The 14755-nt window shown below is 41.7% G+C and overlaps 1 protein-coding gene across 3 annotated transcripts in view; it reads left to right on the plus strand.

Moving 5' to 3' along the window:
* The window catches only part of SLC5A11 (solute carrier family 5 member 11), a 56480-nt gene that overhangs the window by 32255 nt on the left and 9470 nt on the right, over positions 1–14755 (plus strand). For all 3 annotated transcript variants that reach the window (XM_070461066.1, XM_070461065.1, XM_070461064.1), the window contains 3 exons: positions 549–629; positions 6166–6371; positions 10951–11086. In XM_070461066.1, the coding sequence (XP_070317167.1) occupies positions 549–629; positions 6166–6371; positions 10951–11086 (423 nt within the window). The remainder of the gene's footprint in view (positions 1–548; positions 630–6165; positions 6372–10950; positions 11087–14755) is intronic.

Here is a 14755-nt window from a genome sequence, read left to right on the forward strand (position 1 = left end):
GCTTCTCTCTCTTGTGGAGCAAAGTCTCTAAGGTGAGAGGGCTTCGGTAGCTGTGGCACACGGGCTGTTGCTCTGCAACATGTGGGATCTTCCTGGACCAGGGGTCGAACCCGTGTTCTCTGCACTGGCAGGCGGATTCTTATCCACTGGGCCACCAGGGAAGTCCTAGACTGGGCTTCTTAAAGAAGCATAGTGGTCTTGGGACAACACAAGAGCAGAGCGGGGGCTGCAGGGACCCCTTGCGGCCCAGGCCTGAAGCTCCGTAATATCCCACTCCACCATGTGTGTTGGTTAAAGCAAGCCAGTTGGCCAAGCCACATTTACGAGGAAGAGAAATTAACTTCACCTCAATATGAAAGGCGCAGCAAAGCTACATGACAAAATGGGCAGGCACATGAGAAATGGATAGTGTTGTGGCCATCTTTGCAAAGAGTCAACAATTCAAGTCCCATCAGGTCTTGAATTTCAAAATTTCCTCTGCCAACACCCAGAGCAACTCCTCTCCATCAGAGTACCGATCTTCACCTCCGTGCTCATCTCCTCTCCAGGTGGCCTGGCAGCTGTCATCTACACGGACGCTCTGCAGACTCTGATCATGCTTATAGGAGCGCTCATCTTGATGGGCTACAGTAAGTGGGGTCCCAGGGTCATTTGGGCGGATGACAGCACCTCTCTCAAGAAGGGACATCTGCTTTCTTCACTGTTTCAAACCCAGCTGGGGATTCCTGCTTGAAGCCTTGGTTATTTTAGCTGGAAGAGAACTGTGCTTCTCATGGAAACTTAAGTGTTTCGTAAGGGAAAATTAATAGTTCTTCTGACACTGGTGTGGATAAATAACTAAATAACAAAATAAAAGGAAGTAAAGGAATCATTCTCCCTTATAGGAAAATTCCAATTAATAAATGCAGGTGGGGTGAGGGAAATAGAATAACACCATTAGAAATAGAATAACACCATTAGAACACCATAGTAATAACTGCTACAGGCAAAAGCCAATGATAAATGCTGAAGTTAGCAAGTGAAAGTTTATGAAGAAATAGCATATTTGCCTGGTCTTGAAGCATCACATCCAAAATATTTATTAATTACAAGGGGACATACATCCACTTTACAGTGGAGAAACATGGCACCACTGTACTGAATGATCAGGATATACTAATTGATAACACAATAATCAGACGTACCCATATGTAGCTCCTGATATGGTCACTGAGAAGGACACAGAATCACCTCTGTGCCATTCTTGCTGCAATATATACCCTCAACTTCATCGTTTATAAACATCAGACAAATTGAGGGAAATTTTACAAACTACAATGACCAGTATTCTTCAAAAGTATCAGGGACATGAAAAATAAAAACAGACTGAGGAACTACAAAGAGAGGAGGAGAATAAAGAGATACAACAAATAAACATAATATAGGATCCTGAACTGACTTCCAGAAGAGTGAAAGAACATGAGTGGTGCAATCGGAACAGCTTCTACTGTAGTTAATGGTAATTAATGCACCAGTATTAATTTCTTAGTGTCTGTAATACTAGGTAAAGGGTGTATGGAAACTCTCTGTGCTACTTAATACAACTCTTCTGTATGTCTACAACTATCTCAAAATTAAAAGTTCAAAAATTAATAAGTGTTAAAACCCTTGTGATCCAGATGTGCTATCATTTAATGCTCACAGCAACCCAATGGTATTGGTACCACTGTTATTCCCTTTGTTGGATGAGAAAATTAGGGCACCAACTGTTAGAACGGTTGCCCAATGTCACAAAGCTAGAATTCAAAGCCAGGATTCAAGCCCCAGTCAGACTGACCTCAGATGTCACCCTCTTCCTTCCCCATCACACTGCCTGGTGATACGAGTAGGGAGATAATGTGGTGATAACTTTATTGGGAAGAGTCTAGGAGCAGGAGTCAAAGAATATAGGCAAGAATTTTTACCTTAACTTTGTGTCTTTCTGCAGAATATTGTGCATGCGTTACTTTTACCTCTCAAACAAAATTTTTACCTTAACTTTGTGTCTTTCTGCAGAATATTGTGCATGCGTTACTTTTACCTTTCAAACAAAATTTTTACCTTAACTTTGTGTCTTTCTGCAGAATATTGTGCATGCGTTACTTTTACCTTTCAAACAAAATTTTTAAAAAATCGTGGAATAATAAATTAGTTTCACACACACACACAAAAACAGCAATAAGACTTGCTTATTATAAACTTTAACAGAAAATGTTCTGGACCCTTACACAGAAGAAAAACCTCACTGGTTTATATAAAGAAGAAAACAAATGAGTAATAAATATATAAAGACACATGTTCAGCCTCACTAGATAAATGTTGGGTGTGGTTGCTATCATAACATTTTGAAACTCCCAGTGCCAAATAAGTGACTCGTAACACTCCCAGGTTTTGGAGGCAAAAGAGCCAAAAGATAGACCTTCACACGGTTTGTTATTTAGCCAAACTTCCTGATCTTTCTTTCTAAAATATGGGGTCTCAATGAGGAAATTCCACTACTTAATTTATTATGATCAGTCAGGAGAGAGATTACCGATCCACCTTCAGCAGCCTTCCTCATTCTGCTATATCTAGCAGAGTTTCTCTTACGGTATCTGCAGGTTTTTAAATGTGGAAAATGGATTGACAATATATGCATGATTTTCTTTCTTTTTTTAAATCATAAAGCTTATTTTGTTTTTTAGAATTAATCTTTATTGGAATAAGTTGATTGACCATGCTGTGTGAGTTTCTGCCGTATGGCAAAATCAATCAGTCATATATATATATATATATATATATATATATATATATCCTCTCTTTTTAAGACTCTTCTCCCATGTAAGTTATTATAGAGCATTTAGGAGAGTTGCCTGTGCTATTCAGCAGGTTCTTTTTAGTTATCTATTTAATATATAGTAATGTGTATATGTCAGTTCCAATCTCCTTGTTTATCATGGTTTTATTTCTGTGCCTTTAAAACTTATTTACTTACTGGTTGTGCTGGGTCTTCACTGCTGTGTCGGCTTTTCTGTAGTTTCGGCGAGGGGGGCTACTTTCTAGCTGTGGTGTGCTGGCTTCTCACTGCAGTGGTTTCTCTTGTTGCTGAGCATAGGCCCTAGGGTGCGCAGGCTTCAGCAGTTGTGGTTCCCGGCTCTAGAACACAGCCTCAATAGTTGTGGTGCGCAGGCTTCGTTGCCCTGTGGCATGTGGAATCTTTCCAGACCAGGAATCTAACTCATGTCTCCTGCATTGGCAGGTGAATTCTTTACCACTGGGTCACCAGGAAAGTCCTGTTTTTGTGCTCTGAATTCTGTTCCATTGGTCTATAGGACTGCTTTTCCCTAATATTGTACTGTTTTGATTACTACAGCTTTGTAATATAGTTTGACATCAGGAACTGTGATGCTTCCAGCTTTGACCTTTCTCAAGGTTGCTTTGGCTATTTAGGATCTTTAGTGGTTCCATGTAAACGCTAGGATTGTTTTTTGCTTTCCTGTTCTTCTATTTCTGTGAAAAATGCCATTGAAATTTAGATAGGGATCTCATTACATCTGTGGATCACATTGAGTACGTTTTAACAATCTTGATCTTCCAGTCCATTAACATGGAATATCTGTCCATTTATTGTGTCTTCTTCAATTTCGTTTATCACTCTTATTTATAGTTTTCAGTGTATAGATCTTTTCACCTCCTTGGTTAAACTGATTCCTATTTTATTCTTTTAGACGCAATTAGAAATGATATTCTTTTCTTTTCATGGAAGTATAGTCAATTTATAGTAATGTATTAGTTTGAGGTGTAAATATATATATGTGTGTATATATATTCAGATTCTTTTCCATTATAGATTATAAATTATTTAATACAGTGCCCTGTGCTATACAGTAAATCCATGTTGTTTATTTTATATGTAGTAATGTGTATTGGTACCATTTTCTGAATATCTCTTTCCAATAGTATTTGCTTATGTGCTTAGTCACTTAGTTGTGTCCAACATTTTGCAACCCCATGGTCTGTAGCCCACCAGGCTCCTCCCTTCCATAGGGATTCTCCAGGCAAGAATATTGGAGTGGGTGGCCATGCCTTTCTCCAAGGGATCTTCCCAACCCAGGGTTCAAACCCAGGTCTCCCTCATTGCAGGAGTATAGTATATAGAAACACAATTGATTATTGCATATTGATTTTGCATTCTGAAGCTTTACTAAATTAATTCATTTATTAGTTTTAACTGTTTTTGGTGGAATCTTTAGGGTTTTTTATATATAATACCATATTATCAGCAAACAGGGACAACTTATTTTCAAATATTGGAGATTTTTCTGATATATTTCTGTTATTAATTTTTAGTTTAATTCCATTACAATAGTAGAATATATTTTGTATGATTTTATTTCTTATGAACTTATTGAGGTTTGTTTTATGGCCAGAAACATTGCCTATTTTAATGAACCTTCCAAGAGTACTTGAGAAGAATATGTATTCTGCTATTGTTGGGTGTAGTGCTTTATAAATTTCAATTGGGTCAACTCGGTTGATAGTGTTGTATAAATCTTCTTTATCTGTATAAATATTTTTGTCTACTTTTTCCATCAACCACTAAAAAAGGGGTATTGAGGTCTCCAACTATAATGGTTGACTTCTTTCTCTTTTTAGGATTGTTATGAGCTTTTGGTGAGTTGACCCCCTTATAATTATGTGATGTTCCTCTTTATCCTTGGCCGTTTTCTTTGTTCTGGAGTCTAATTTGTCTAATATTAATATAGTCTGTCTAGCTTTCTCTTGACTTGGATGGCATATATTCAAGGTCCAATTACTGATAATTGGACCACAAATAACTATCCTTTCCTCCCACTGCCACAAAACAATTTTTCAGGGAAAAAAGCATGACAAAAATTTATCATAAAAAATATTTTTCCCCCAGTAGTCACTGTTTACCACACTCTTCCACAAAAATAAGCCAGACTGCAGTATTTACATATCATTCTTACCCAAATGGTAACACCAACCATACCAAGAAACAAACAAACAAAAAATAACCAGGAAAAAAAATGAAACAAAAAAGACAAACACAACCTTCCAGAACATAATCCAGTGAGAGCAGTGTTATTTTGGGGATAACCTTGAATCCTTTAAATTAATGTGAAGAAGCAAATTATCTGCAAACTACAGTGCTTTATTATTTTTTAAGGACAACTCATGTTTGTGCCAGATGCTGTGCATTCTATGGGCAGCATCTCACTTCGTCCTTGCTCCAGTGCTGTGAGGCTGGCACTATATTATTCCCACTCGCAGATGCAAAACTGAATCTCAGATGGAGAAATAACTTTCTCAAGGCCATAGGTTACTTGGACCACTCTTGAAATACCATAAATTGAGATAGCTGAGAAGAAGTTTAGAGGTAAAAGTATGTTTCCTTAAGGCAGAGTTTCTTAACTTGGGGTCCATGGAGAGAATTTACAGGTTTTGTGAACCTTGGATGGGAAAGAAATCCATCTCTGTTTTCACAAATCTATCAGTGACATTTAGCATCTTTCAGTTATTAGTATAGGCAGCTCACCACAGGAATATTAGCAATATCTGTGACTTTGAAACCAAAATATAACCCTGATGTTTTTATCCAAATGTTTTTATAATTGCTGCTGATGTATTGAAACATTGTTTGTTCCCTGGTTGCTTTAGAACTAGATTGTTATTTGACCCACTGTGGAGTCTTTCTATTTAATGGTGCAAATAAATAAATTACTATGTCTGAGTTCTCATCATTTGATGAGTGCCTTCAATGTATTTGGTTTCCTTTATAATCTGTGTATTTTGTATTAAGAGGAAATGGCAACCCACTCCAACATTCTCGTCTGGGAAATCCCATGGACAGAGGAGCCTGGTGGACTATATAGCCCAGGGGGTTGCGAGAGTCAGACATGACTTAGTGACTAAATGACCATTTTGCATTATAAATTTAGAAATATTATTCTAAGAAGCAACCCATAGTCACTACCAAAGGCATTAAAGAATTCTTTTTTTTTTAAATAGGAGGCTAAGAACCTCTAAGTCAATCAACTTTCATGTGGTTCTAAGTAGGATTTCACCAATCTCCAACCATCCCCTCATGAGCTTCTGTGGATCAAGCTGAGTTCCTGGCAAATTTGGGCTTCCTCTGAATTCTAGGTTTCGCTGCAGTTGGTGGGCTGGAAGGCCTGGAGGAGAAATATTTCTTGGCCATGGCTAGTAACCGGAGTGGGAACAGCAGCTGTGGGCTGCCCCGGGAAGATGCCTTCCATATTTTCCGAGACCCAGTGACGTCTGATCTCCCGTGGCCCGGGATCCTATTTGGAATGTCCATCCCGTCGCTCTGGTATTGGTGCACGGATCAGGTACAGGGCAGCAGGCTGAGCCAGCCGCCCCCAGAATGCTTCCTTCCCTGGGGTGTCTGGAAGCTGGGTTTTTGTCCTTCACCATCTGTTCTCTTATCTCTCTACTAGTCTACACCTTATCTTCTTACTCTTGCTCATATGGCAAATCTGAAGCTGCTGCTTTTTGCAAAGGGAAAACTTGATACATCCTGCTGAATGTCTGGAAAGATCCAGTAAGCAAAAGTGGTGATATATTTTCAATGGAGGTTTTAACTGACACTGGTATTACCTGCTCCGCAAATCCTGGGTGTCTTCTCTGTACCAGCTGCTTAGAAATCACAAGTAAACAAGGACACTCGGTCCTTATAGAGCTCACTTTCTTCTGATGGAAGTAGACAGGCAGTAAATAAGTAAATGGAACATTACAAGGTGATAACTGTCATTAAAAAATAAAAAAGGAGGTTGAGAATGTGAGAGTGATGTTCAAAATAGGGTGGTCAGGGGAATCATGGTTGAGAAGTGACCTTTGGGCAAAGGAGGACAGCAAGTTCTGGTGATTGTCAGTGAAGAGAGTTCGGGGCAGAGGGACCCACCAAAGCCGATCCCTTAAAGCAAATATATAACTGCTGTAAAAAAAAAAAAAAGGAATTAGAAAGGCAAAAAACACTGCTATGGGTAAAATAAGCCTATTGTGTTAAAAGGTGAGGTGGGGATAGACTCCGTAATTTGCATTTGCTTGTGTTTGCTGAAGAGCTTCCCAGGTGGCGCTAGTGGTAAAGAACCCACCTGCTAATGCAGGGACGTAAGAGATGCTGGTTCGATCCCTGGGTTGGGAAGATCCCTGGAGGAGGACATGGCAACCCTCACTAGTATTCGTGCCTGGAGAATTCCATGGACAGAGGAGCCTGGTGGGCTACAGAGCCACCAGGATTGCAGAGAGCTAGACACGACTGAGCGACTGAATGAGCAGGGACACACACATGAGTGTGCTGAAGGAAACTCCAGATGGATCACCTAAAACCGAGGGCGATTACTTCCTGGGGTAGGTGTGCCAGGAAGGACGGGAGCCATTTCACTGCACACCTGTTTGTACTTTCTCAGATTTCAAGGCCTGTGAATACGTCATCTGTTGAAATCGGTTTTTCCATTACATTAAAGATCAGCGATTTGTGTGCCATTTTGGAAGCTGTATTTCATATTCAGAGCTGATGAGACTTTAGCTAAAATAATGATCATGGAGTCAGACCACTGAATTGATGCAGGAAGCACTGCAGAGAGTGAACCTTGGTTACCCCATGGATGAGAATTCCTCTGAGTGAAGAGCTAAAACCCAAGGCAGAGATGGGTACAATATTGCCCCTTTAGAAAATCACTCTCCCCTCCTGCCCTCCTCCCCTGATCTTTTCCTTAGCAAATATTGGGCTGGAGAGTGCCTGGGAGACAGTTCAGATGGAGGCTAAGAGCCCGGGCTTTTTCAACCTTTATAGGCTTGGACTCAAGCTCAGGTGGCATAACTTTGTTTAATAGCTTCAGCCTCTGTTTTCTCATGAGTGGGATTACTAGTAATCACAAAAGAGAGAACATTGGAAATTTGCTCATAGTCCTTTCCGTTGCAGGGGCATTTAATAAACCATTAAAATCATTTACATTTTTCCTATGGTTTTATGCTACTGCTCTTGACATAGGTCACCAGCTTATATTTATTAATCGATATGAATATTTCCTTGAGATGCCTCAGACCCTTGCTGGCTCGGATTTCAGTGTACATCCCTTGAAGCGCACCTTCAACCCACCTTGTATTGTTCAAGAGCCTGGGGACTTAATCCACGATGACTCGATCATCTTCCAGATGCGAGGGAGGGCAAGAGAGCCCAGAAAACCAAGCCTTCTTTGGAGCCCACCGCGTTCGGTCTTGTTGCTGCTGAACTGGATTCTGTGGAGCCCAAAGGCTGTGTTATGTGTTAGTTCATCATGCTGGTGCTGCCCTAGGAGATGCACATTTTTTGTCAGCTCCCTGTGTAGCTCACTTTAGAGCAGAAGAAAGTCCAAGTGGCATGCATGGTGTACTGATTGAGAGCGTGTTTTAGATCTTTCTGTGCAGAGACAGAAGGGCAGATCACAGTCAATAAAGTAATGACACTTAAACATTTATTGATAACTGCACCATTTACCAGTAACTGATTGAAGCATTTCCTATGTATTAACTCATTCATTTTCATAACATTTCTATGAGCTCTGCTCCATTACTTGGGTCTGGGGGTTGTCATGCAGAGCCACACACTCTTCACAGGGCTTGTGGGGTTTTGCGCAGCACAACTCTCTTAAAACTCAGCTGCCTCTTAAATTCACCTCTGGAGTCTCCACTTCATGGGAATAAAAGCCAACACTCCTTTCAGTCACAGCTTTGAACCTGCCATCTCAAGGGCTAGGCTTTCCAAAGCTATAAACTCTCCTATCTGCTTCCAGACGGACTGACAAGGATTGAAGGTTGAATGCCTCTCCCGGCACCTTTGAGCTACTGTGTTCAGTTGCTCCATCGTGTCCGACTCTTTGTGACCCCGGGGACCATAGCCACCAGGCTCCTCTGTCCATGGAATTCTCCAGGTAAGAATACTGGAGTGGGTTGCCATTTCCTTCACCAGGGGATCTTCCCAACTCAGGGATTCAACCTGAATCTCCTGTGCCTCCTGCATTGCAGACGGATTCTGATCGCTGAGCTACTGGGGATGCCCCTTCGGCATCTTAATGAAACCATTTTTTAAAAAGTATTCTATACATGCTATATTGTTACATGAAACTACCACATTCTTAAGTATTCTAGAAAGCCCAATGGGTGTATGTTTGGAGTTATGAGAAATGATAGGTAATAGTTAAATCAGCTTCTAGACAAGGACAGCTAAGTCCCCAGCTCTGGATAGAGGGAGCCTCACTGTTCCCCCACCCTTCCTCAAATAAGCTGATCCCATGTTTTAGACTCGTTCACTGACAGCATCCAAACAAATAATCATCATCCATGCAGGTGAGGAAACACTTGGTTGCAGTCCCAGGGGGGAAAAAAAAAAAAAACGCATCAAATTTAAACCAGTTTAGGAAAAGGGTGGGGAATTTATTCCCTCATGGAATATGAACTGCAGGAAGGTGTCCTAGCCTTCAGAAACTCCTGGAACGTACTCTGGTATCCTTCTCCAGGGTCTTTATTTCTTACCTGCGGACTTCATTGTTTCTCATCGAGGTCCAGTGGAAAGAGACTGACAACTCCCAAAGTCCCAGATCCAAAAACCCCATGCAAGGGCTCTGGTTGGCCAAGCTGGGGTCACGTGCCTACCCCGGGATCAGGCAGGATCTGTGCCCAAGGAGACAGGATAGCCATGTGGAGAGGGGGTGGGTTTCAAAAGAAGACACAGGACACTCTGGCAAGCCTATGCCACTGATGAACACTTTCTAAAAATGGGAAGGATCCCAACTTTGTCCTGCTCACCACAGTACCGTGGTGGTAATGACATTTCACTCCTCTTGTCCACTGTTCACGGAACCAACCAAAAGCTCTGGTAGATGGCCCAGTGGTAAAGCATCCGCCTGCCCATGCAGGAGACATGGGTTTGGTCCCTGGGTTGGGAAGCTCCCCTCAAGAAAGGAATGGCAATCCGTTCCAGTATTCTTGTCTGGGAAATCTCATGGACAGAGGAGCCTGGTGGGCTACAGTCCATAGGATCACAAAGAGTCAGACACGACTTAGCGATTAAATACCAATTCACCAAAGGTCTCTGCAACTTCTCCAGATGCTTCAAGACCCCAAACCGCAGGAAATAGTAGAGAAAATTCTGAGTTCATGTAGATGCAGTCTGAAGGCTGGAGTAGGATTTGTGGGGGCTGGTCTTCTTTCTACTCAAAAAACACTCGACAGCATGTCATTCCCTTTGAGTGGATAAATCTTTTTTTGCTATTCAAAATTTGGGTATATTGCAAAATCATCACCAAAATAAATGTAGTTGTTTTTCATCACCATACATAGTTACAATATTTCTCTTGTGATGAGACCTTTTTTTGGTGTGATGAGAACTTTTAAGGTCATCTCTTAGCCACTTAAAGATAGGTGACCCAGTATTAACTATAGTCACCATGCAGTATATTACATCCCTAAGACTTATTTTATAAATAAAATTTGTGATTTTTGATCCTCTTCATCCATTTTTGCCCACCCCCACCCTTTGTCTCTGGCAACCACCTATCTCTTCTGAAGGGAGAAATCTTGATAAGACCTACCTTATGCCTCCCATCAGAGAGAAGGGGGGTCAGGCTAAGACCTAGGTGTACCAATATGCAGTAACTATAAGCCCAGATACACCAATCCTGTTGGTAGCAATATCTCAGAACCTCTCTTTCTCTTCTATTCTCCTTCCAGTTCTTGCTTTCTCCGCCTTGGTGTTGCTCCTGCGGCTGGACCATTGGATCACAGGGATTGAGAATAAAAGAGATGCTTCTTTGGAGAGGCCAGATCCACTGGACTCCTGAGTCTACTATGCCTACCAAGAAGCCACGCACATCTAGTTTGCTTTAAGAGAAAGTCATCTCAACTTCCAACCATCCCACTGTTTTCCAGGTGATTGTTCAGCGGACTCTGGCTGCCAAGAATCTGTCCCATGCCAAAGGAGGCTCTCTGATGGCCGCTTACCTGAAGGTGCTGCCCCTTTTCATCATGGTGTTCCCGGGGATGGTCAGCCGTGTCCTCTTTCCTGGTAAGAAGACAGTTGGGAGGAGAGATTGTCTGTGAGTCGCAGACCCTGTGAAGTGTTCTAAACATATTACCGACTGCCCCGTGTGAGTGAGGCTGATGTCCCTTCCTTGTGATGCGACTGAGGCATCTCCATTCTGGCATCTACTGACTCTGTGCCGTTCCCCAATGTTGGTTCAATGGGCACATCCTATAGATGTCCCAGGTCAAACAGAGTGGAGACCTATCCGGGGCTTTGCCTCAACTATATATTTTAGTTATTTATTTGACTGCACCAGGCCTTAGTTACAGTACTTGAGAGCTTTGGTCTTTGTTGAGGCATGTGAACACTTAGTTGTGGCATGTGGGATCTAGATCCCTTACCAGGGATCGAACCCAGGCCCCCTACATTGGGAGTGTGGTCATAGCCACCGGAGCACTAGGGAAGTCCATCAACTATATATTTATATATTTTAAAACCACAAAGTAGGCTAAATTTTGTCCCAGATGTCAGCTCCCTGAAATCTCACGTGAGGGCTCCCCTCACACTTCAGTGGTTTGGCAACTTCAGCCCAATGGAACCCTTCAGTTCAGTTCAGTTCAGTTCAGTCGCTCAGTTGTGTCCGACTCTTTGCGACCCCATGGGCTGCAGCACGCCAGGCTTCCCTGTCCATCACCATCTCTGGAGCTTGCTCAAACTCATGTCCATTGAGTTGGTGATGCCATCCAGCCATCTCATCCTCTGTCATGCCTTCAATCTTCTCCTCCTGTCTTCAATCTTTCCCAGCATCAGGGTCTTTTCCAATGAGTTGGTTCTTCCCATCAGGTGGCCAAAGTATTGGAATTTCAGCTTCAGCATCAATCCTTCCAATGAGTATTCAGAACTGATTTCCTTTAGGATGGACTGGTTGGATCTCCTTGCAGTCCAAGGGACTCTCAAGAGTCTTCTCCAACACCACAGTTCAAAAGCATCAATTCTTTGGCGCTCAGCTTTCTTTATGGTCCAACTCTCACATCCATATGTGACCACTGGAAAAACCATAGCTCTGACTAGTTGGACCTCTGTTGGCAAAGTAATATCTCTGCTTTTTAATACGCCACAAGGGAAGCATGGAACCCCTGGTGGGGTACTTTTCTTAACAAAACTGGGGTATCAAACCTCTAGAGTATTTGCCTTATCTATAAAAAAAAAACTTGGTAGAGGAATGAGGTTTTCAGCATGGGGATTAAACAGGCCTAGGAGTGGAAAATGTTATTGGGAGTCATTGTGATGTCAGGAACTGGTGATCTATATACCTGTACCTGCAGACAGGTGCATCTGCTTCCAAAACCTGACTCTTAATCATGCTACTGTCTCTCAGGAAATCACATCTTAAGCTTTGGATCTATATCTGGAAGATCAATAACAAGACCCTGATCCTCACTCTTAGCAGTCAGCCAATCAGTGATGATTATTAAATGAAACATAATGCCACATTCTGTGACTCTAGGGAGTTGTAACATCTCAGATGAGTCTGGTACTCATGAAAAAATAAAAGAAAAGAAATATCAAAACACTCTAGCCTATGGTACCAGCAATAAGTGAGAAATGAATTTGAGAGAGTGAGGCAGGGTGGAGATGGTGAGGTGGGCGTGGTGGATTTGAAAGTCTTGATCAGAACTTCTCAAAGTGTGGTCCCCGGTCTAGCAGCATCAGAGTTGCTTTGGAACTTGCTAGAAAGGCAAACTTTTCAGACCCCATCCAAGACCTATTGAATCCAGGTCTCGGGATGGGGCCCAGCAGAAGGTGGAGAATCCCTGGTCTAAAGGGCCAGGGGCCAGGCCAAGCCACCGTTCCTACCCATTTCCACTCTTCTCTCCATCTCAGCTCCACCTGCTCCCTACTGAATCTTCAGATGGGTCCAGCACTGCCTCAAAGGATGCTCTGATCCTGGGCTCTCATGAGCCTGGACGACATCGTCTTCCACTTAGTCCAGCTGAAAAATAATACCCACCATAAAGGAACTCTGGTAGAAACCAAGAAAGAAGCAAAATGACCCTCAAAACAATGAAACACAAGAGTCTAGAAATGTACCTGTTTACAAAGCCAATCATCTCCACCTAAGCTTTGGAATAAACTAAGGTTTTGAGTCCTAGCCATGATCCTAGCTTTATGATTTGGGGATGTAATTAGCCTCTGTGGGTCTCAATTTGCTTGTCTTTAAAATAGGTATAATAGGGACTTCCCTCGTGATGCAGTGGTTAAGAATCTGCCTTGCAATGCAGGTTTGATCCCTGGTTGAGGAACTAAGATCCCACATGCCATGGAGCAACTGAGCTCCCCTACCACAATTAGAGTCCATGCACCACAATCTCACAGCACAATGAAGATGCTGCGTGCCACAGTTAAGAACTGAGGCAGCCAAATAATAAATAAATATTTTAAAAATCGGTATAATAGAAATGTCTTTGCCACAGTTTTGAAAACTCATGAGAAGGTATGTGTAGAGTGTTAATTTGCAGCATCTGCGTTACAGTACAACTTCTAGGAATGCTGGCATTTTGGAAGAAGGAGGTTTGGTTCTGCATTTGGATTGGACTCTGCTAGAGCCATCCTTTATTTCAAGCATCATAGGATCTGACAAGGGAATCCACTCAATGTATGAAATGGTTGATTAATTCACCCAAGACATGTGAGCAGACATTAGTGAATGGTGGGTTAACGATCTCAAGGCTGTTGATTTCATTTATAACTTAGCTGAGCCAACTAGTTTCCTTGTGACGAACATATTCTTCAGCTTGAATGAGCAAACATACTTTTCTGCCCTAAACATGCATTATAAACTTTGTGTCACATGTTTCATGGTTGAAGTTTGCATACCTAGAGGGTTAAACAAAAACTTGGTTGTTAAATGAATTATTTCAGGGGGAGTCTTGCTCCTTCTTGGTGTCCCTTGAAGAGAGGAGTTTTTGGTCAGTGAGAGTTTGAACCCATAACATGTGAATGTAAACAAGATCTTTGCCCCCACCCTGGGAGGCTCCCTACCGCCTTCTAGCCACAGGAATGTAACTATTTTCTAATCTTCTCCAAAGCCTCCTCAGACAAATCATAAACAAGCCAAGAACTTTGACCTCTCAAAAGCATTTTTCTCAAAAAGATTGTTCCTTCTCAGTACTTTCTGTCAAATATCATTTTTTGTCTGTGATCTGAATTTTGTCTAAACTGAATCAGAGTTTTAGAGGCATCAACTTTTATTTCATAGCAATTGTTATTATTATTTTAAATATATATATATATATATATATATATATCATAGCAATTGTTATTATTACTTTAAATATATATATATATTTATTTATTTATTTATTTATTTATTTCGCTGTGCTGGGTCTTAATATGGCATCTTTGATCTTTGTTGCAACATGCCAGCTCTTGAACCTGGGCCCCCTGTTTTGGGAGCGTGGAGTCTTAGCCAATGGACCACCAGGGAGGTCCCCTGTTATTAGTATTATTAATTGTGGCCACAGCACCCTTTCTTACTCATGGATGTAAGTGGAGGGAAGGGTCCCAGCTTTGAGAAGACATAGCTGTGAGTGGAGAAATTTTACAAAGACTAGTTAGTCCTTGGGCTTCCTAATGGATGAAGAGGTCTGGAGTGATTTTCATTTCTTAGGTCTTATACTACCTTAAAAAAGAAAATGAAGAATTGGAATT

The sequence above is a fragment of the Odocoileus virginianus genome, chromosome 33, assembly GCF_023699985.2.
Source record: "Odocoileus virginianus isolate 20LAN1187 ecotype Illinois chromosome 33, Ovbor_1.2, whole genome shotgun sequence".
NCBI lineage: Eukaryota > Metazoa > Chordata > Mammalia > Artiodactyla > Cervidae > Odocoileus > Odocoileus virginianus.